The sequence below is a fragment of the Bos javanicus genome, chromosome 25 (genome assembly GCF_032452875.1).
Source record: "Bos javanicus breed banteng chromosome 25, ARS-OSU_banteng_1.0, whole genome shotgun sequence".
In the NCBI taxonomy this organism is placed as follows: Eukaryota; Metazoa; Chordata; class Mammalia; order Artiodactyla; family Bovidae; genus Bos; species Bos javanicus.
Window position 1 is genome coordinate 41,192,600 of NC_083892.1, and position 22,305 is coordinate 41,214,904.

At 56.2% G+C, this 22,305-nt stretch overlaps 1 protein-coding gene across 8 annotated transcripts in view; it reads left to right on the forward strand.

Moving 5' to 3' along the window:
• MAD1L1 (mitotic arrest deficient 1 like 1) overlaps window positions 1–22,305 on the forward strand; it is a 243,949-nt gene that overhangs the window by 133,457 nt on the left and 88,187 nt on the right. For 7 of the 8 annotated variants that reach the window (XM_061402349.1, XM_061402350.1, XM_061402352.1 and 4 more), the window contains 2 exons: window positions 6,194–6,334; window positions 19,763–19,819. In XM_061402349.1, the coding sequence (XP_061258333.1) occupies window positions 6,194–6,334; window positions 19,763–19,819 (198 nt within the window). Of the gene's footprint in view, window positions 1–6,193; window positions 6,335–17,072; window positions 17,678–19,762; window positions 19,820–22,305 lie in introns of those variants that run through there. The other variant, XM_061402356.1, reaches the window with a different exon arrangement.

Consider the following 22,305-nt stretch of genomic DNA (forward strand, 5'->3'; position numbering starts at 1 on the left):
GGAGGTGGCGGTCCGCTTCTGCTCCGTGCTTCCTCCCGGCCCCGATCATGATAATCACGGCTCCCACAGCACCTCGTCTGGTCTCCGGTGTCTTCCTCCCTACTCCAGATATGCAGGCCTTCCCCTCCCGGCCCTCCTTCACTGAGCGGCGTGACTCCCGGGAGCCTGGCTGGAAGTCCGCGTCCCCTGCGGCCTGCCCTCTGCCGTGCCGCGCCTTCGGCCGTGGGACACCTTGGCCTCCGTGCGAGTTCTTCCTGCTCGGCAGGCATGGGTGGGGAGTTGGTCGTGGGCTGGGGTTTTTTTCCGAGAAGCTGTGTGTGAGTGTGACTGTATAGCCAGAACCTTGCTTCTGAAATTTCACAGGATCTTGTATTTTTAATACTTCTATCAGCTTTCTATCAGCGCGTGCTGCTCGGGGAGCGTGGCCTCCGCGGGTCTGGAACTTTGTATAAGTGTGCTGTACAGCGGGTGCCCGCTTGTGCTGCTTTCTGCTGCTCAGGTTCGTTTCTGTGTCATGAATGTGCCACCCTAGAGCTTTTCCTCCTCCTGTTGACGGGTGCTCGGGTTGCTTTCTCGGCGATGGTGACTGATGCTGCCGTGACGTCTTTTCACTTGTCTCGCAGTCACACACACGCACAAGTTCTGTCTGCACGTCCCTGGGAGGCTCCATCACGTGCTCACCTGTGCAGTTGGGGTCACACAGCTGGCCGGGGGGCTGTGACGGCTGCAGCCTGCGGCAGGGCACCGGCATTCCGGTGGCTTCGGTCTTGCTCACACTTCACGTCGTCCACGCTGCCTCACACCCTGCCGTTCCCGGAGGGCCAGCGCCTCCCGTGTTCGCAGCGTGTTGTGCCTCCCAGGGCAGGCTGAGCGGGGACACCCCTCCTGTGCTGATGGGCCGTTTGGAGATCCACTTTGGTGAAGCCCCCTCCAGATTCACTGCCCTCCGTTTTTTCTCTTTCTGGCCTTTTTCTTCCTGATTTGTAAGAATTCTTTGTATATTCTGCATCCTAGCCTTTTATCAAGTATTTGTTTGCAAATGTCTTCTCCTAGGCTTTCCCTCTAACTTAGCAGAGCTCTTAATCTTGACAAGGTGTACTCTCGCGAATGTGAAGGTTCCTTGACAGTTACCGCTTTTTGTGTATTCTCTGTTTAAGGAAGCTCTGCTGCCCCGAGACACTGAGGCGTCTTTCCATACTATTTTCTTTAACGCTTTGCTTTTTCACACATAACTTCACAACACAAGGCTTTACCGTATTTGGCAAGCTTGGTTTTCTGCCCACAGGAATATTCAGTTGACTCGACAGCATTTATTGAGAAGATTGGCCTTTCGGGCTCCTTATGTGAATCTAATCGCCCCTCTGTGCAGGGCTGTCCCTGCCCGTCTCTCGCGCAGGAACCACGCTGCTGTAATCCCTGGGACTGCGGTCTGGTAGGGAGCCCGCCCTCCTCGCCAGCCGACTGCCCGGGCCGACTACCACCCTCCCCATCTCCACGTCGAGCTTAGATCTCCGCCTGTCAGCCTCCACCGATAAACCTGCCGAGGTTTTACTGGGGGTACAGCGATTAAGTAACATCTTTATAGCGTTAAATCTTCTGATCCATGAACCTGTTTATTTGTCTCCACGTTTTTAGGTCATTAATTTCTCTCAGTAGTGTTTGCAGAGTTTTCTGGGTAGACATCTCATCTCGTAGGTTTTTTTTTTTTTTAACGAAGATGTTATAAATGGCATCTTTTCCAGGATTCCCTCTTGGAACCCCTTTTGCCGGCATGTAGAAATGTAACTGAACGTTGGGTGTTGACTTTGATCCGGCAGCGTGACTGAGCTCCCTCGTTTTAATCATTTATAGTAAATTTTCTTGGGCTTTCCACCTTCACGATGTGTCAGTGACTGTTAGTAGCTTTTCGTTTCCTCCTGATTTTCACGCCTCACTCCGCTGCTCAGGATGCCCGGTGCTGGTTGGAGCGGGAACGTCAGTAACTCTGCTTCTGTTTCAGTCCCTTCCCCTGCCCGCCCCCATCATAGCCGCAGACTTAGTGTGGGAATGTGTCAGCCCACAGAGGGTCCCCTTTCTTCTCGTCTCTGAGGGGGCTTCTCCATCCTAATGTTTTAATCCTGAATAGCTGCTGAATTTTAATCAGATGCTTTTACTGCATATATTGAGCCGATCATGGTTTTTTTCTTTATTCTGTTAATTTGGAGAATTTAATTAATTGGTTTTCAAATGTTAAAGCAAAACTGCATTCCAGGAATTAAACAAACTTGTCTGTGGACTGTCCTTTGCAAGTAATGCTTTATTTGTTTTGCTAATAAGCAGTTCAGGGATTTTGCTTCTGTGTTTAGGAGAGATCTTGACAGTTTTTATTTCTTACAAAGTTTCCTTAGCAGGTTTTGGTGTCATGGTTTTTCTGGCTTTATAAAATGCGTTAGAAGGTTCTTTCCCTTCTTTGTAAGAGTTTGTGTGAGATTGGTGATATTTCTTTCTTTAAAGTTTAGTGGAGTTCACCAAGAAAGGCATCCAGACCTGGAGTTTTTGTTGGGAAAATTCTGTACTGGGGCTTTGATTTCTTTTAATAGCTTTGGAAGTATTCAGATTTTCTTTTTATTCTTGATTCAGTGGTGATAAGCCTTTAGGAAAAAAAAAAAGGATTGTCTGTTTTATCTAAAATTTTAAATTTGTGTGAAGTTCAGTGTATCTTGTTAGATTTTAAAATATTTCTGTGGTCTGTAGTTATGTCTTCCTTTTCTGCCTCATTATTTGGTTATTTAATCTCTCTCTTGGAGTATCTCATCAAGGCTCATCACTTTTATTAATCATTTGGATGAACCAGCTTTTGATATTATTGACTCGGTGCTCTGTGTATTCTATTTCATTAATTTCTATTTTTATATTTACTGTCACTTTGTTTTTCTTGTTCAGACTTTCTCAGTCATATGTGTAGTTGATTGGTTTTATCTTTCTCTTCTAATACATTCATTTAAGGATGTAAATTTAGATGCAGAGTTCAGCATTGATATATTGTATTTTTCCTATTTAGTTCAAAATACTTAGCAGTTTCCACTGTGGCTGCGTTTATATGCATCTGTTACCACCAGCATCTCCACGCGTCCGAGGGGCCCTTCTCCTTCTTCCGGAAGGCGGTCCTTTAGCGTTTCCCCTCGGTGCGGCTGTGTGCTGAGGAATTGTCTGAGTTTTTCTTGGTTTGGAAATGTTTTTATTAAACTTACTTTTGGAGGACCTTCTTGCTGGGTGCAGACTCGGTGGGCAGCGCCCTGTGGCCGTCCCTCGCTGTTGACGCTCATCGCCTCTGTTCAGAAGCGCACTGTCCTCGGACGCTGTCGGCTGGCCTCACCTCCTTTGCCGTCTGAGCCGTGTGCCCTGGCGTCCTCCACGGCCGGTCCGGGGCTGCAAGGCTGGCCTCTGAGCGGCCTACGTGGAGTTGCCTCAACCTCGTCCCCGGGTCTCCATGGGTGTGGACCCCAATGGACGCAGGAGTCGCAGCCGCAGAGCAGTGCACGCACGGTGCGGTCCACAGGATGTGTGCAGACCCTCTGCCTGTTCGCCCAGGGCCTTCTCCCTCTGTCCCGCCCAGCCAGGCCTGCTCACCCCCCAGCAAGTTGTCTGGTCTTTGAGACCCGAGGTAACATGAGGCCGTGTTACCCGAACCACCGCGTCTATTAGGAGTGTGGGGCCATCAGGACCAGCTGTTCCCTCTCAGCCTGGAGCTCCGAGGCTGAGGGCGGAACAGGGTCGCGGCCCCTGCCTTTGCGGCTGGACGTGGCCTCCGCTCTCCCAGCCCCTGTGGGCGCAGCAGGCCTGGCCTGGGGCGTGGGGGCCTCGTCCATCCCTGCCCCTCCCCCGCACCCTCAGCTCGTCTCTCCCACAAGATTGGGGCGCACTGATCACGTGACCAGCAGGGTGGCGAGGACACCCAGGATTGTGGGTCTCCAGAGAGAGGTGCCCCGCAGGGGCCAGTCTCTTCTGCACCCGGAGGGTCCGCCTGGCCCCTGTGCTGACCTGTGTGTTCAGGAGTGAATGGCCGCACTTGTTCAAGTGGAAACCAGAGCGCTTTACCGCACGTGGACTCAGTCGTTAAAAAGTCATTATCGGATCAAGCCAGCACAGTTCTCCTGACTTCGTGACTAATGACAAAACAGTTTCTGTAAAAGGTACAAACAGCAAACTTTCAATTTTGAGTCTTCTTCTTTGATAGCCTGGAGACGTAACAGAAGAGAACTGTGGCGAGAGGCGGCGTTGTGGAGATTTACTGGTCAATAAAGGCGACGATTACCGCTTGTTTATGAAAGGAAAGCCCTCCCGGCCCTGGCCCCCACGTGCCCCACCGCTCTGTGATGATGACTGTGTAACCAGCTCGGAACCATAAAAGTCGATGGGAAGATATAGGATTTCAATAAAATTATGACACTCGATAAACCGTCCTGTTGGAAACAAATTTTCCACGGGTGTGTGACCGGTTCCAGTTGGATTTGTAACTTTAATTTCTCACTTATTGAATTTTTTGTCATCACCTAATGATGAAGTCTGTGCCGGGGTGATGGCCCAGCTGGAGGCTCCCGAGACCGCTGAGCTCAGCGGGCGAGGACCCATGGGCCCCGAGGAAGGCAGCGTGGAGGTGAGCGCCCACCGTCTCCAGTCTCACCTGAGGAGCGGCCCAGGCTGGCCAGGGGGCTGCGCGGCGCTCAGGGTGCAGGAGCATCGGGGCGCGTCTGTCCTGGGCAGGCGGGTCTCCACTCACGGAAGCGCCAGTTAAGACGACGTGGGCAGAGCGCCTGTGGCCTTGCCCCCCAGTCTGTTCCAGGTCTGAGAACGTGCCTCGGGGCCGGGGCCAGTGTGGGCTGGCCCTGCAGCTCGCCTGGTCGCTGCCCTGGAGGGCATGGGGGCTGCAGGGGCACCAGCAGAGTGTGGAGCGAGGTTGCCTGACCCTCCCCAGCGGCTGCACCCGGCATGGCCGCAGGGACGCCGCACCCGTGAACACGGGTCTGTCTGCCCGTGTGGACGGGATCGCTGCTGTCTTTGTGAGCCTCACGGACCCCAGGGCCGTGGCTGGGCGCTTGGTCCAGGACAGTGTTGGTCATCCCGGGCAGCCTGTGAGAGCCGCTGATGAGGACAGAGGCTTGGGGCCGAGGAGCAGAGCTGGGACTTGGACGTGGTCTCACGGGTACATCCTCCCAGGTTCTGCTGGCTCAGGCGGAGGCCGCCCGGCTGTGCGTCCTGCTCCCCAGCGCGGCCAGCACACTGTGGCTTCACCCGCCAGAAACACCGGCTCTCGGGCCCCACCCAGACCTGCTGGAGCTCTAGGGACCTTTCACAGCAGGCGGGAGCGTTGTGCAGCAGTGTCCCGTGAGCCTGCTGCATGCAGGGAGCTGATTCTCTTTACTTATGTCGCCCACGTGGGCCTCGTGGGGCGGGAGGAGGCTAGGTGCCCGTGCCCAGCTCCTGCTCAGGAAGAGGTCCCCCCTCCACACTCGCCCCAGCGTCAGGCCCTCCGTGGGGCAGAGACCTCCTTTCCTGGAGCCAGAGCGGCTCCACTCGTGGACGCGGGGTGCCCCGCGGTCTCCAGGACTCCCTGGGACCCCGGTCACCAGCGTCTCAGGAAGGCCCTCCTGTCCGGCTTGGGCGCAGTGTCCGTCTGCCCCAGGCCCTGGCCTCCTGGCTCGGGCTGTCGGCCTTCCCGTCACTGAGCGGTGACGTGACTCCTGTTGGCTTTTAGGGGTGGTCTCGGGGCCATGTGATCAGCGTGTCCCACGAGACCTGAGCTGCGTCTTTACCAGGCTCCGTCTTTTGTCCCAGACACAGGGAGGGCTGCCAGGCGTGGCTGGGGCACGTTGATACCTTGAACTGTGGCCTCTCGCGTCCCACAAGCTCCGGGGGAAGGGGCGCCCTCTACCCCTCTCCTGTGAGTCTCTGAGCGTTACAGACCCGACGGTGCCGCCCGAGGCTGGGTGGTCGGCGTGTGCCCCACCTGAGGATGGCAGGTGGACCCGCTGCCGCAGGCTGAGCTCCGCCGGGGTTCAGAGTGGCCAGGGCCCGGCCCGGCCTCAGTCCTCTGCCGGGCTCGGTTCAGCTCGCAGTCTTTGAGGAGCCTGGCAGCCTGCTCCCGGACTTGACCCTGTGACCCCTGCGCTGCTCTGTCTCGCCCCCGGCCTGACCTCCACCCTCTTGCCCACAGGAGCGCGACGGCATGCGGGCCATCCTGGGCTCGTACGACAGCGAGCTGACCCCGGCTGAGCACTCGCCCCAGCTGACCCGCCGCATGCGCGAGGCCGAGGACATGATGCAGAAGGTGCAGGCGCACAGCTCGGAGGTGGAGGTGAGTGCTGGGGGCGGGGGGCCGTGCCCCAGACGCTGACCAAGAGCCACGCACGGGGGGCCGCACCCGAGTCCCCGGCCGTGACCCTGAGACACTGACCAAGAGCCACAGTGGGGGGCCGCACCCACAACGCTGACCAAGAGCCACACACGGGGGGCTGCACCCGAGTCCCTGGCTGTGCCCCCACAATGCTGACCAAGAGCCACGCACGGGGGGCTGCACCCGAGTCCCTGGCTGTGCCCCCACAATGCTGACCAGGAGCCACGCACGGGGGGGCCGCACCCGAGTCCCCGGCTCTCTGTACTCCGAGCCCCGCTGTGCCCCACGCACACTCGGTCAGGTCGCCGCGGAGCTGGCAGCGCTGCACCTCATGGCCGTCTGTCCGGCTCCCCGTGTCGGTGCTGGGGCTGTCCCTGCCCTCAGAGCACGTTGGCAGCGTGGTCACCGCCTCACCTTGTCCTCACAGCCCCAGGCCGGGGGACACCCCGCCACCTCTCAGCCCCTTCCCCCGTGAGCCCCGACTCCCCCGGGGCCACTGAGGCTGCCGGCTTTGGGCAGAGAAGGCCCTGCCCCCGCCCTTCCTGTGGTCAGCAGGGCCACAGGCGGCCCCTCCACCTCCTCCTCCGGCTCGGACCTCCGGGAGCTCAGGGGGTGGCGGGTGTCACAGCGCACCCGCGTCAGCACCTGATTCCCTGTCATTGTCGTCACCGCGGGAGCCCATGCAGCCAGTCCAGGTGTGGGCTGGCGGCCCCGGGCAGACGAGGGGCAGGGGACTGGCTTCCCGGCCACGGCAGCACCCCACCCTGTCCACGTCAGGCTCCCAGCCCAGCCCTGTGCTCTCCGGATGCAGATGTGGACGGCCTCCTGCCCTCTGCCCAGGTCACGCTGACCTCAGGGCTGCGTGAGGACGGACGTCCCCACCTATGAGGCTTGGCGCTCCCGGGACCCGCCATGTGTTCTGGACACGGGCTCTGCCGGTCCCCACCAGTCCCCGGCCGCCCAGCAAGGCTGTCGGTGGGGGCAGGCTCACCTTCCGTGTGTCCTGCGCTGCAGACCCTGCAGGGCACAGAGCCCCGGAGTCCCCACAAGAGCGCTGCCTGGGCTTGAGCTGCTGTCCCTGGAGAGGATCAGGCTCAGAGGGGCTGCCGCGTGGCGTCCCGGGCAGGTGGAGGGAGGCTGCCTCCGTGGTGGGAGTCAGGACTGGGCCCGCCCTGCCGAGAGCCGTTTGCCCCCGGCGCCACCAGGGGGCAGCAGACGGAGCCGGCGCCCTGCTCCGGGTTGGCAGGACGGGGGCGGGACAGGGGCTGTGCCTAGGGGCCTGGGCAGGGCCTGGACGGCGGTGGGTGGGGTGGGGGGGGCGGGGGGGGGGGGGGGTGGGGACCCGACGGGCTTCTGCTGAACCTGGGCGCTCCTCCTGCTCAGCTCTTCCTCCGTATCTCAGAGGCTTCTCCTCCCTGCTCCCCCACCACTGCCCTGGCCGTCCGCTGATCTCTGCCGGCACCACCTCTATGGGCCCCGGAGCCCGCCCGGTAGGAGCCCCTGGGCGCCAGGCCCCCGGCAGGACAGGCCGGAGCCGTCACCTGTGTGTCCGCACCCGCGGCCCCTCGGAAGGGGGCGGCCCCACGGTGTCTGACTGCCCCCGACCCCCCCCCCCCCCACCCCACCCCAGCCCAGCGGCCCCACACGGCCCGGGACTGCAGGCTGGGCTGGGATCCTCCTTGCCGTTGTCCTGTTCTTGTTTTAGTAACAGTAACATCTCATGTCTCTGAAGCTTGAAAGCTGGCCACACTTGGAGACTGTAGAAGCTGCTTCAAGCTGTTGCCAGACGTTTATTAGTTGGCATCACATGCAGACAGACGGTAGAGAGTGACTTAACTTTACAGAGCCTGTTGGTTAGTGGCTGTTCGCAGCCTCCGGGCAAGCCCTCCATCACTCAGCACTGAGCTGTGCACACTGTTGGGGTGCTAGTGGGGAGGAGCCCCGTCCTGCCAACTGTGGGCACTGTTGGGGAAGGAGCCCTGCCCTGCCTGCTGTGCACACTGTTGGGGCTTCATGGGGAAGGAGCCCCGTCCTGCCCACTGTCTCAGGAACTGCAGGGAGCAGCGGTGCCTGCAGAGAGCACAGTCCCACAGCGCACCGGGCCTCATGGTGTGCACGGAGCGAGAGCTGGTCTGGGGCTGGGGGTACCTGGGGTCTGGCAGGCCTGCTGGCAGGTGGGGCTCCCTTTCCCTGCCCTCCCCTCCTCGCTCTTCTCTTCCGGCGTCTCCCCTCTCCTCCTTTGCTTCTTTCTGTTCCGTCTTGGCTCCGTCTCCTTCTGCCTTCGCCCCTCCCTGTCCTCTCTCACCTTTCTCTGCCCTCTGCTTCTCCTTGGCCTTTCTCTGGCCCGCTGCTCACCCCCAAGCTCCTCTTTCTTCTCAGCAGGCTGTGTCCATGAAAGACCCACAGGAAGGCCTGTGGGCTGTGTGACCATGTGGTCTTGACGCTCAGCTCGGGGGCCCTCGGTAGATGGTGGGTGAGGCTCTGTGTTAATGAAACTTTATTGACAGAGCCAGGAGGGGGCTGGATTGGACGCTGGCTGCAGTTGTCGGCCATCTGTCTTAGTGCCTCTGTTCTGGGACCCCGAGGACCCTGCTGCCGATGTGAGAGCCGCCACGCCTGCTCCACGGGGCCCGGCCAGGCACCCACCCACAGGTGCGGGGGACAGGGCACTTCCCTGGCTTTTACTCGCTGGGGAGGAGTGGGAAGCATGGATGTGAGCACAGGAAATTTGAAAACACATCCACTTCGTACAGAGCCATCCCACTTCACCCATTTAGCTTAATCAGCCAGTTCTAATGGGAAACGTGTTTTGATTCTGGCAAAAACATCTCAGTGCGACGCGCGGAAGTGTTGAGATTGGGAGGATCCCAGCAGCCCATGTCTGCTGCTGTCTTGCACGGCTTCTGTTTATTCTGTTTAATAAAGTGGCTGCAGAAGTTGGTGGCATATGTCGTGAGTCCTCTTCTGTCAACAGAGCTATAAACATGCAGCTCACGCCACCTTGATTCGAAATATTAGCCTGAGTTGTGTTTCCAATTTATTTAATTAAGCAGATTACGGTGCTGTGGGCTGCATGGAGGTCTGTGGAAAATCCCAGTTTCATAACGTAGCAGTTAAGTCCTGGCTCCAGCTTAGGAAAAGGTGGACATGGCGCTGCTCCTCCCGTGACTCAGGCCAGGGCTTACCTCCGTGTTTCTGTTATCACCTCCCGGCCTGGAGGAACAGCAGCTTGCTCCTCCCGTGACTCAGGCCAGGGCTTACCTCCGTGTTTCTGTTATCACCTCCCGGCCTGGAGGAACAGCAGCTTTTGAACCCTAGGTTGTACCAGGTCCAGGCTTTCTCTTACTTGTGAAAGTACATGTTTGGTGCTCCCCTTACACAAGGAGCTTGAGCTGACTCCTGTAAAAAGCGCAGCTGAAACAAACTGGACAATCTTGAGACAGAATTCTAGGATGAGCAAGAGCTAAAGAGAAGCGGCGGGGAGGAAGGAGGCGCTCGGGGAGGAGACCACACGCGCCCGGGCCGCCTCCCTGGCCGCAGGGACCCGACGGCTGAGGCCAGGGTGGTGGGCGGTGGCCCCATGCTGCTTTTGGCTTCCTGAGGACCCCCGTGCTGTTTGCACCTGCCCCGCCCCCCACGGCAGCGCAGGACACATTCTTGCACACTCAACGGCTGCTGCGTTTTGGCGACACGCCCCGTAACAGGCGCGAGGGGACCCTCACTGCTTGTGCTTTGCATCTCCCTGACGGCCAGTGACACAGAGCATCCTTTCTCTTGGCCATTTTTATTCTTCTTTGGAGGGACGTCTGTTCAGATCCTCTCACCATTTTTAAATTGGTATTTTTTTATATATATATATTCAACTTTGTGAGTTCCTTATGTATGTCGGATAGCAGCTCCTTACCTGGTACATCGTTTACACACCCTGTCTCCCATTCTGTAGGTCGCCCTTCCTTCTGTTCCCTTGCTGTGCAGAAGCTTCAGAGTCTGTCTTTTCTGTTTTCGTCACACATGTCCGTGGACTGTTGGTTGAGTCTGCTTTGAATCTGTAGCTCGCTTTGGAAAGCATGCGCAGTTTGACAGTGTTCTTCCAATCCAGGAACACAGAATGTCTTTCCCTTTGTTTACATCGTATTCAGTTTCTATCGGAGTCTTATATTTTTGAGTATATAGTTCCTTTACCTCCTTGGTTAAATTTATTATTTTTATTAATTAGTTTTTGGCTTTGCTGGGTCTTGGCTGCTGCTCGGGCTTTTTCTCTGGTTGTGGTGCGCGGGCGTCGCATCGCCGTGGCTTCTCCTGTTGCGGAGCGCAGGCTCTCCAGGGTGAGAGGGCTTCAGGAGTCACGGTACGTGGGCCTTGTAGCTGCAGTTCCCGGACTCTGGAGTACAGGCTTAGTAGCCGTGGTGCATGGGCGTACTGGATCTTCCCAGACCAGAGATCTGACTCCTGTCTCCTGCATTGGCAAGTGGATTCTTTCCCGCTGAACCACAAGGGGAGTCTTGTTTTATGGTTGTTTGATGCTGTTGTTCTGACAGCTGCTCTGCTGCCTGTGCCAGGCTCTGCGCTTCCCCCAGTGAGGTGGTCCTCGTGGCCAGCGGGTCAGCTGTTCATCTATACAAAAGCCCTTCCCAGAGAGTTTGGGATGGACATGTACACACTGCTGTGTTTAAAATGGACCTACCATAGAACACAGGCCGGGAGGAGCTACCCCACGTCCAAGGTCAGGAGCAGCGGCTGCGCTTTGCTGGAGTAGCCGTGAGGACATACCCCACGTCCAAGGTAAGAGAAACCCAAGTAAGAGGGTAGGCGCTGAGAGAGGCCTCAGAGGGCAGACAGTCTGAAACCACAATCACAGAAAACCAGCCAATCTGATCACACGGACCACAGCCTTGTCTAACTCAGTGAAACTAAGTCACACCATAGGGGCCACCCCAGACGCCGGGTCATGGTGGAGAGGTCTGACAGAATGTGGTCCACCGGAGAAGGGAATGGCAAACCACTTCAGTGTTCTTGCCTTGAGAACCCCATGAACAGTATGAAAAGGCAAAAAGATAGGACACTGAAACATGAACTCCCCAGGTCGGTAGGTGCCCAATATGCTACTGGAGATCAGTGGAGAAATAACTCCAAAAAGAAAGAAGGGATGGAGCCAAAGCAAAAACAACACCCATTTGTGGATGTGATTGGTGATAGAAGCTAGGTTCGATGCTGTAAAGAGCAATATTGCATAGGAACCTGGAATGTCAGGTCCATGAATCAAGGCAAATTGGAAGTGGTCAAACAGGAGATGGCAAGAGTAAACACGGACATTCTAGGAATCAGCGAACTAAGATGGACTGGAATGGGTGAATTTAACTCAGTTCAGTTCAGTCGCTCAGTCACGTCCGACTCTTTGCGACCCCATGAATTGTATCACGCCAGGCCTCCCTGTCCATCACCAACTCCCAGAGTTCACCCAAACTCATGTGCATCAAGTTGGTGATGCCATCCAGCCATCTCATCCTCTGTCGTCCCCTTCACCTCCTTCCCCCAGTCCCTCCCAGCATCAGGGTCTTTTCCAATGAGTCAACTCTTCACATCAGGTGGCCAAAGTACTGGAGTTTCAGCCTCAGCATCAGTCCTTCCAGTGAACACCCAGGACTCATCTCCTTTAGGATGGACTGGTTGGATCTCCTTGCAGTCCAAGGGACTCTGAAGAGTCTTCTCCAACACCACAGTTCAAAACCATCAATTCTTCGGTGCTCATCTTTCTTCACAATCCAACTCTCACATCCATACATGACCACTGGAATTTAACTCAGATGACCATTATATCTACTACTGTGGGCAGGAATCCCTTAGAAGAAATGGAGTATCCATCATGGTCAACAAAAGAGTCTGAAATGCAGTACTTGGATGCAATCTCAAAAACGACAGAATGATCTCTGTTCGTTTCCAAGGCAAACCATTCAATATCATGGAAATCCAAGTCTATGCCCCGACCAATAATGCTGAAGAAGCTGAAGTTAACGGTTCTATGAAGACCTACAAGACCTTTTAGAACTAACACCCAAAAAAGATGTCCTTTTCATTATAGGGGACTGGAATGCAAAAGTAGGAAGTCAAGAAACACCTGGAGTAACAGGCAAATTTGGCCTTGGAATACGGAAGGAAGCAGGGAAAAGGCCAATAGAGTTTTGCCAAGAGAACGCACTGGTCATAGCAAACACCCTCCTCCTACAACAGAAGAGAAGACTCTACACATGGACATCACCATATGGTCAACACCGAAATCAGATTGATTATATTCTTTGCAGCCAAAGATGGAGAAGCTCTATACAGTTAGCAAAAACAAGACCAGGAGCTGACTGTGGCTCAGATCATGAACTCCTTATTGGCAAAATCAGACTGAAATTGAAGAAAGTGGGGAAAACCACTAGACCATTCAGGTATGACCTAAATGAACTCCCTTATGACTATACAGTGGAAGTGAGAAATCGATTTAAGGGACTAGTTCTGATAGACAGGGTGCCTGATGAACTATGGACGGAGGTTCGTGACATTGTACAGGAGATAGGAATCAAGACCATTCCCAAGAAAAAGAAATGCAAAAAGCAAAATGGCTGTCTGAGGAGGCCTTACAAATAGCTGTGAGACGAAGGGAAGCAAAAAGCAAAAGGGAAAAGGAAAGATATTCCCATTTGAATGCAGAGTTCCAAAGAATAGCAAGAAGAGATAAGAAAGCCTTCCTCAGCGATCAATGCAAAGAAATAGAGGAAAACAACAGAATGGGAAAGACTAGAGATCTCTTCAAGAAACTTAGAGATACCAAGGGAACATTTCATGCAAAGATGGGCTCAATAAAGGACAGAAATGGTAGGGACCTAACAGAAGCAGAAGATATTAAGAAGAGGTGGCAAGAATACACAGAAGAACTGTACAAAAAAGATCTTCAAGACCCAGATAATCATGATGGTGTGATCACTCACCTAGAGCCAGACATCCTGGAATGTGAAGTCAAGTGGGCCTTAGAAAGCATCACTACAAACAAAGCTAGTGGAGGTGATGGAATTCCAGTTGAGCTGTTTCAAATTCTGGAAGATGATGCTGTGAAAGTGCTGCACTCAATATGCCAGCAATTTTGGAAAACTCATCAGTGGCCATGGGACTGGAAAAGGTCAGTTTTCATTCCAATCCCAAAGAAAGGCAATGCCAAAGAATGCTCAAACTACCACACAATTGCACTCATCTCACACGAGAAGGAAATGGCAACCCACTCCAGTGTTCTTGCCTGGAGAATCCCAGGGACATAGGGCCTGGTAGGAGGCTGTCTGTGGGGTCACACATAGTTGGACATGACTGAAGTGACTTAGCAGCAGCAGCACACGCTAGTAAAGTAATGCTCAAAATTCTCCAAGCCAGGCTTCAGCAATATGTGAACCGTGAACTTCCAGATGTTCAAGTTGGTTTTAGAAAAGGCAGAGGGACCAGAGATCAAATTGCCAACATCCTCTGGGTCATCGAAAAAGCAAGAGAGTTCCAGAAAAACATCTATTTCTGCTTTATTGACTATGCCAAAGCCTTTGACTGTGTGGATCACAATAAACTGTGGAAAATCGTGAAAGAGATGGGAATACCAGACCACCTGACCTGCCTCTTGAGAAACCTGTATGCAGGTCAGGAGGCAACAGTTAGAATTGGACATGGAGCAACAGACTGGTTCCAAATAGGAAAAGGAGTACATCAAGGCTGAATATCGTCACCCTGCTTATTTAACTTCTATGCAGAGTACATCATGAGAAACGCTGGGCTGGAAGAAGCACAAGCTGGAATCAAGATTGCCGGGAGAAATATCAATAACCTCAGATATGCAGATGACACCACCCTTATGGCAGAAAGAGAAGAGGAACTCAAAAGCCTCTTGATGAAAGTGAAAGAGGAGAGTGAATAAGTTGGCTTAAAGCTCAACATTCAGAAAACGAAGATCATGGCATCCGGTCCCATCACTTCATGGGAAATAGGTGGGGAAACAGTGGAAACAGTGTCAGACTTTATTTTGCTGGGCTCCAAAATCACTGCAGATGGTGACTGCAGCCATGAAATTAAAAGACACGTACTCCTTGGAAGGAAAGTTATGACCAACCTAGATAGCATATTGAAAAGCAGAGACACTACTTTGCCAACAAAGGTCCGTCTAGTCAAGGCTATGGTTTTTCCTGTGGTCATGTATGGATGTGAGAGTTGGACTGTGAAGAAAGCTGAGCGCCAAAGAATTGATGCTTTTGAACTATGGTGTTGGAGAAGACTCTTGAGAGTCCCTTGGACTGCAAGGAGATCCAACCAGTCCTGAGTTTTCATTGGAAGGACTGATGTTGAAGCTGAAACTCCAGTCCTTTGGCCACCCGATGCGAAGAGCTGACTCATTTGAAAAGACCCTGATGCTGGGATAGATTGAGAGCAGGAGGAGAAGGGGACAACAGAGGATGAGATGGTTCCGTGGCATCACCGACTCGATGGACGTGGGTTTGGGTGGACTCTGGGAGTTGGTGATGGACAGGGAGGCCTGGCGTGCTGAGGTTCATGGGGTCGCAGAGAGTCGGACCCGACTGAGCGACTGAACTGAACTGATGCTGTTGTAAATGGAACTGTTTAGTTTCTTTGTCAGATGGTTCATTGTCGGCCTATAGGAACAGCTTTTGGAGTCCGGGCTGTGCTGGTCTTTGTTGCTGTGTGGGACTTCCTCTTGTGGTGGTGGGGAGGGGCTCCCCTTGTTTGCTGTGTGGGCTTTTCGTGGTGGCTTCTCGTCTCATGGCCTGGGCTCTAGGGCACGAGGCCTTCAGTGGTTGTGGCGGCACCAGCTTAGCTGCCCGGAGGCACGTGGAATCTTTCCGGACCAGGCATCAAACCCATGTTCTCTGCATTGGCAGGCAGATTCTTTACTGCTTGACAACCAGGGAAGCCTGCAACTTATTATTGTATATTGATTTCTATGTATTTCCTGAATTTGTTCATTAGTTCTAACGGTTTTCTAGTGAAGTTTTAGGATTTTCTGTATGTATGACCGTATCATCTGCAAGGAGACAATTTACTGCTTCCTTTCCCATTAGGTGCCTTTTATTTCTATCTCTCGTCTGATTGCTCTGGCTCAGGCTTCCAGTGAGAGTGGGTGTCCTTGCCTTGTTCCTCATCTCAGAAGAAAAGCCTTCAGCTTTTCACTGTTGAATGTATTAGCTGTGGGCTTTATTATGCTGAAAAACGTTCCTTCGGTACCTAATTAATTTTGTTGTGAAAAGATATTCAGATCAGATCAGATCAGTCACTCAGTCGTGTCCGACTCTGCGACCCCACGAATCGCAGCAAGCCAGGCCTCCCTGTCCATCACCAACTCCCGGAGTTCACTGAGACTCACGTTCATCGAGTCGGTGATGCCATCCAGCCATCTCAGCTTCTGTCGTCCCCTTCTCCTCTGGCCCCAATCCCTCCCAGCATCAGAGTCTTTTCCAATGAGTCAACTCTTCGCATGAGGTGGCCAAAGGACTGGAGTTTCAGCTTTAGCATCATTCCTTCCAAAGAAATCCCAGGGCTGATTTCCTTCAGAATGGACTGATTGGATCGCCTTGCAGTCCAAGGGACTCTCAAGAGTCTTCTCCAACACCACAGTTCAAAAGCATCAATTCTTCGGCGCTCAGCCTTCTTCACAGTCCAACTCTCACATCCATACATGACCACAGGAAAAACCATAGCCTTGACTAGACGAACCTTTGTTGGCAAAGTAATGTCTCTGCTTTTGAATATGCTATCTAGGTTGGTCATAACTTGCCTTCCAAGGAGTAAGTGTCTTTTAATTTCATGGCTGCAGTCACCATCTGCAGTGATTTTGGAGCCAGCAAAATAAAGTCTGACACTGTTTCCACTGTTTCCCCACCTATTTCCCATGAAGTGATGGGACCGGATGCCATGATCTTCGTTTTCTGAATGTTGAGCTTTAAGCCAACTTGTTCACTCTCCACTTTCACTTTCATCAAGAGGCTTTTTAGTTCCTCTTCACTTTCTGCCATAAGGGTGGTGTCATCTGCATATCTGAGGTTATTGATATTTCTCCCGGCAGTCTTGATTCCAGCTTGTGCTTCTTCCAGTCCAGAGTTTCTCATGATGTACTCTGCGTATAAGTTAAATAAGCAGGGTGACGATATACAGCCTTGATGTACTCCTTTTCCTATGTGGAACCAGTCTGTTGTTCATGTCCAGTTCTAACTGTTGCTTCCTGACCTGCATACAGAGATTTCTCAAGAAAATTTCTCAGGAAAAGATGTTAAATTTTATCAAATGTTTTCCGTGCCTCTGTTGAGATGCTCATGCCATTCTCCTCCTTCACTCTGCTGCTGTGTTGCTTTGCCGTGACTGGTCTGTGGATGTCGAGCCACCCTTGCATCCCATGGATGAATCCCACTTGATCTCAGTGTACCATCTCTGTGACGTGCTGCTGAATTCAGTTTGCCAGTGTTTTGCTGCGGATTTTCGAATCTGTGTTCATCAGGGCTGTTGGCAGTTGTTTCACTTTGGTTTTGTTCTTTTGGCACCTTGTCTTTCATATCGGTGATGCTGGCCTTGTAAAATGAATTTGAATGTGTTCCCTTCTCTTTGATTTTTTGGAAGAGTTCAAGGAGGATTGGTATTAATACTTTTTTAAATGTTTGGTAAAATTCACCAGTGAAACCATGTAATCCCGGGCCTTTCTTTGTAGGGAGGGTTTTGTTTTTTTTTCCATTAATTCTTGTTACTTATTACTGGTTTGCTCAGATCTTTTTTTTTTACGGTTTTTCCTGATTGTATGTTTCTAGGAGTTTGTTTGTTTCGTTGTCCAGTTTTCTGGTGTAGAATGTTGATCACAGCAGTTCTTGAGTCTTTGTGTTTCTGTGGCATCCTTTGTGATGTCTTTGCTTTCACCTCTGATTTTATTTACCTGAGCTTCATCTTTTTCCTTAGTTCAGCTAGAAGTTTGTCAGTTTTGTTTATCTGTGAAAAAGACAGCTCCTGGTTTTGTTGACCTTTTCCATCTGGCCCCGGGTGGTTGTCTGAACCCGCGTTCTCTGAAGGGATAACGGCTGAGCTACTCCTTCTCCTCACGACGCCCTCCGCCAGGACCATCTTCCAGGTCAAGAGGCCTTGGGGTTGGTCTCTGGTCTGGCCTCCCGCCCGGCAGTGATGTCTCAGAGGCAGAGGGCTGGTGAGGAGAGAGCTCTGGAGGACGGGGGCTGGAGCCTGGCATTTGCCCAAGTTCCAGGGCGCTGGAGCTGTGGTCCCAGGCCCACTGCCCGCAGGGTAAGCACCCCGGCTGTCAGCGCGGGTGGGCTGAGCCGGGACAGGGCCAGGCCCACCATGCACGCGCCCACGGTGGTCCTGAGCTCCAGGCCTGGGAGACACTCGGTTCATCAGGGGCTCCCGAGGGGTGAAGGGCTCCGTCCTGCGGCTGCCCTGGAGCCACTGCTGCCCGCCCACTTACAGGCCGACGTGTCTGCGGCCTCAGGAAGCGCGGAGCTCCCCTGCCTGCAGCCTGGCGTCCGCGACGGCAGGGGCCCCACCTGCCCCGTGTTTGCTCCCTGGTGAAGGTGCGTCCGGGATGCTGCCTGGATGTGCCCTTCAACTAGCATCTGTCTTTGCGCTTCATCACCATCCTGTGTGTGCAGCGAGCCGGAAGGCAGGGGCGTGAAGCGCCAGTCTCCTTCTGTCCCTGTGACCTTGGGCGTCACCTGTCCCGCCTGCACTGGGCGGCGTCCGCTGCTGGGTCCGGGGCAGTTCTCACTCGGAGATAAAAACAGCCCCTCGAGGTCTGGGTGCAGCCCTCACCCGCGGCGGGCGGTGCTCAGGCCTGACGGCTCTGTGGTCACCGGGCGCCTCCCGGTGACAGCCCCATCCACACGCCTGCCCCGCCAGCTCCGCTCCACACAGAGCAGCCGGAGGGAGCGTGTCCCCTGAGGACTCAGGGCGGCTGTGCCTTTTAGGAAGCGCCCTGGCCTGGGCCGCGCAAGCTGCCGTGGAGTCGCCGGCCGGAGTCTCCCGGGCGGGCAGCCTGCTGTCTTCCCGTGTCCTCACCCGCTGCGCCCCGTGTAAGGCTCGCCCTGCAGGGGTCCCCCCGGGTGCAGAGCACGCCAGCTGACTGCCAGCCTTGCTGCCTCCCCCAGGTGAGGAGCCGGCCCGGGGCAGTGAGGGCTCCTCCGGCCGCCCTCATCCTACACCCTCGGGTCTCCCGAGTGGCCAAGACGGGGGTCGTGTGGCCCTGCCCCTCCCCGCTGCGGCCTCTGCACAGCGCCCCCTGCTGCATGTCCAGCCCCCGGGGCCCTGCCCGGGCCGAGGGCGTGTGAGGACGGGAGCCGGTGCAGTGGGGGCCCGTCTCCTGCGTTTCCATCCCTCAGACCCGAGTTCTGGGGGGCCTGCCCACTGATGCCAGGAAACTGCTGTTTGCGGGGTTTCGCTGAGGAGGGAAGGGTCGACCTGGCGCCTGTGGCTTCATTCTGCCCCCGGCCCCAGCAGCCTTCCCGGAGCCCGGGGGCCACGGTGCCCTGGTCCTGCCTCCTCGGCTCCTCTGGAGGCCGTCCTGACATCTCCCCGGGCCCCTGGGCTGCTCTGAGGAAGGGCTGCAGCCAGTGCTGGTGAGGGGCTTCCCCGCTGCCACCTGCCCCCTGCCGAGCCTCTGTCCCGCCAGGCTTTGTCGGAGGCCTTCCCTCCTCCAGCCAAGGGCCCGCAGCACTCTTAGGGTCTCCGGTGCGGCTGGACGCCGTGCTGTGTGTCCACTTGGCCCTCCCCAGGGCCCGTGAGGGGCTGTCTGATCGCCTGCAGCGATGGTGCGCGTCCTGCTTAGAATCCTCCGCTTGTAGCGGAACCGCCTCCCTTTCTCCCTAATTTGTCCTCCAGAGTGCTGGTGCCTGTGTATTTTAAAGCTACTTTCTCGTTGAAGTATGACGCACGCACACACACAGATGCACATGTCGGCACTGTCAGCTTGATGAGTATCCCCAGGCGGAGCCCCCAGAGGCCCCCGTTACCCGGTGCTCCAGGCCCCTGGAAGGTGGAGGGGCCCCTGCCAGCCCTTGGCAGCCGCACGCTGTGCCCTGTCCCACCCCATCCTGCCATCTCGGCGAGTGCTGTGCTGGCCAGTGTCTGCCTCCTTGTGCTTGGCCAGTCCCCTGGCCTCTTACCCGGGCACTGAAGCTCCACCCTGAATGCCCTCTCCTTCAGGCAGCTGCTCAGGGGTGGCCTTGGCAAGCTGCTATGTTACCACTGCCCCTGCTTCCACACGGGGGACTCGGGGCTCCCCAGAAAGTGGCGGGTGAGCAGAGACGGCAGGTGTGGCCCCTTGCGCCCCGGGAGGAGCAAGCCCACTGACCTTCCTTCTGTCTTGTCTTGAAGGCTCAGCTGTCACAGGCGCTGGAGGAGCTGGGAGGCCAGAAGCAAAGAGCCGACATGGTGAGTCCCGACACCACGCCTGGTGGAGGCCTTTGTGGGCAAGGGGAGCCCAGGGCCCTGGACCGACTTCACCAGAGACGCAGCTACCAGTGGGGAGGGGGGCCTCATGGTTGAGTCCAGACTGCCCGCCTGCTCCAGGCTGGGGTCCAGAGTGCCCCCTGCCCAAGGCCACGCCACCCGGCAGCACGGACCCCACCCTGACCCTGTGGGGCGCCCCTCGCCCCTCCGGCCTCGTGCGTGCCCTTGTTTCTCTGTTGCCCCGGCTGCGGGCTGACTTCTGACATCAGACCACGTCCGCCCTGTGTCCTCGCGGCTGGGAGCCCTCGCCTGGGCGCGTGCAGACACGGCCACGTGACCCCGCTGGCCCTCGGCACCCACGGGAGACAGGGTGGCCGCGAGTGTCCTCATCCAGTGCGAACTGTGAGCCGCTGCGGCGCCTGGTCTGGCGGCTTGGAGGACGACACCCCTGGGCACAGGCAGGCCGTGCCGGGGAATCGGCATGTATTGTCCAGTTGCCCTGCCCAAGACCCTCTCCTGCTGGCCGGGACACCGGGAGGCTGCTATGGGCGGGGCGCTGGAGGTTGCTGTGGGCGGGGCGCCGGGAGCCGCTGTGGGTGGGGCACCATGAGCTCCAGAGGGCGCTGGGGCTCCTGCCTGCAATCGGGGTCCTGTCTCGGTGTTGGTGCCGCCAGTGAGGAAGACACAGGTGGGAGTGAGGCATCCTTGAACGCGCCTTGTGCCCGGCTGGCGGCCCCCCAGCTGACGCCACCACTGCTGACCCTTCCTGTTGGGGGGCTCCACCCGTGGGGGCCCAGGGGGTGTGGCGAGGGGGTGGGGGGCCCAGCCGAGGAGTCAGGGGTGGGGAGGCAAGCGGGATCAGGGAGCTGGGTTCAGAGGACGACGTGGCGTCCGAGATGCAGCAGGCATGGGGTCCAGAGCCCCGAGTCCTGGCCGGGAAGCACCCCTCTGGGTGGGCATCGGTGCCCAGGGGCAGAGCCCAAGGCCGACCCCGCCTGGCTGCTCCAGCACAGATGCCTGTCAGAGATCGGGGTTGGCCCCACCTGAGGTGGAGAGGCTATGCCTAGTAAGAACCCCAGTCACGTGTGTGGTGGACACCGTGGGACAGGCCAGGATGCCTGGGGCCTAGGGGAGCATTTCCTGAGGAGGCAAAGGACACATCCGGACCCGTGGAAGCCCCCGATCGTGACCACAGCCTCCGGGAGCTGGGAGGGTAGGCTCTGGTGACGGGGCCAGGGCTCTCTGGGGCCTCCCCACCTTCCTGTCCTTGTCCACCGACCTTGACTTTGGGGCTGCCAGGCCGGGGTGGGGCGTCCTTGAAGACCAATGGCCCTTCCTACAAGGCCCTGGGGATGGGACGTTGTGTGTCTCCTGCACGGCTTCCTTGCTGGGGTTGAGCTGGAGAGTGCCCAGGGGCACAGTTGCCCTGAGAAACCGAGATGAGGCCGTGAGGGGCACATGCCCACGGCGCCAGGCTGGGAAGCCTGCACGCCGCCCTTCCCCATCCCCGAGCTGCCCTTCCCCAGCCCTGGGGCTTTTTTGGACGAGCTGGGTGCCCTGTCAGGAGGGGGACAGGCCTGCTGCGCTTGCCTGCTGGGGCAGCTGCCCCTCCTTACGGGGCTGCAGGGCTGTGTGCTTCCTCCTCCTTTCAGCTCATGCGGTTTCTGCTCCTCGTGTGAAGTCTCCAGGGCCTTTGAAGTCCCTCCTCCAGACCAGTTACACTGGAGCTTGTTGGGGCGGGCAGCCAGGCAGAGGTGTTAATGCACGTCTCCCGGGGCAAGTCTGGTGTCAGCTACAGTGGAGAGCCTTCTCTGGGCCTGGTGCCCCAAACTCAGTGCCAGGCCTCCCCTGGCCACCGGGGGACCTTTGGGGACCGCTCTCCAGGAAGCATGCTTCCCTTGTGGCTCAGTCGGTAAAGCATCTGCCTACAATACAGGAGACCCGGGTTCGATCCCTGGGTCAGGAAGTTCCCATGGAGAAGGAAATGGCAACTCACTCCAGTATTCTTGCCTGGAAAATCCCATGGATGGAGGAGCCCGGTAGGCTACAGGTCCATGGGGTCGCAAACAGTCGGACACGACTGAGCAACTTCACTTCACTTCAAGGAATCAGCTTGTCGCAGCGGTGCTGACCCCTCAGAGGGTCTGAGCCCAGAGGTGCTGTGCTGGTGGCCCCAGTGTGCACGCCCGGGGCGCTGCGGGCTCCTCACACTGGGCCTTTCAGGCTTGCTGTTGGCTCTGGGCTGTTGCTGTCTCCTCAGAGAGGCTTTTAATCTGTGCCTTTGACTGTCCCGTCTTTAGCTTATTTTGTGTTGTTTATTTCACTTCTCTCTTCTCTCTCCTTGTTAAAGGGAAAATGAGAAATGGCAGTGCCCAGGGACCTGAGGGCAGGAGCACGCGAGCCTCTGTTCTTGCTCCCGACTGGGTCCAGAGGGCCCTGCAGAGGCACAGGCTGGTGCAGGGTGGGGA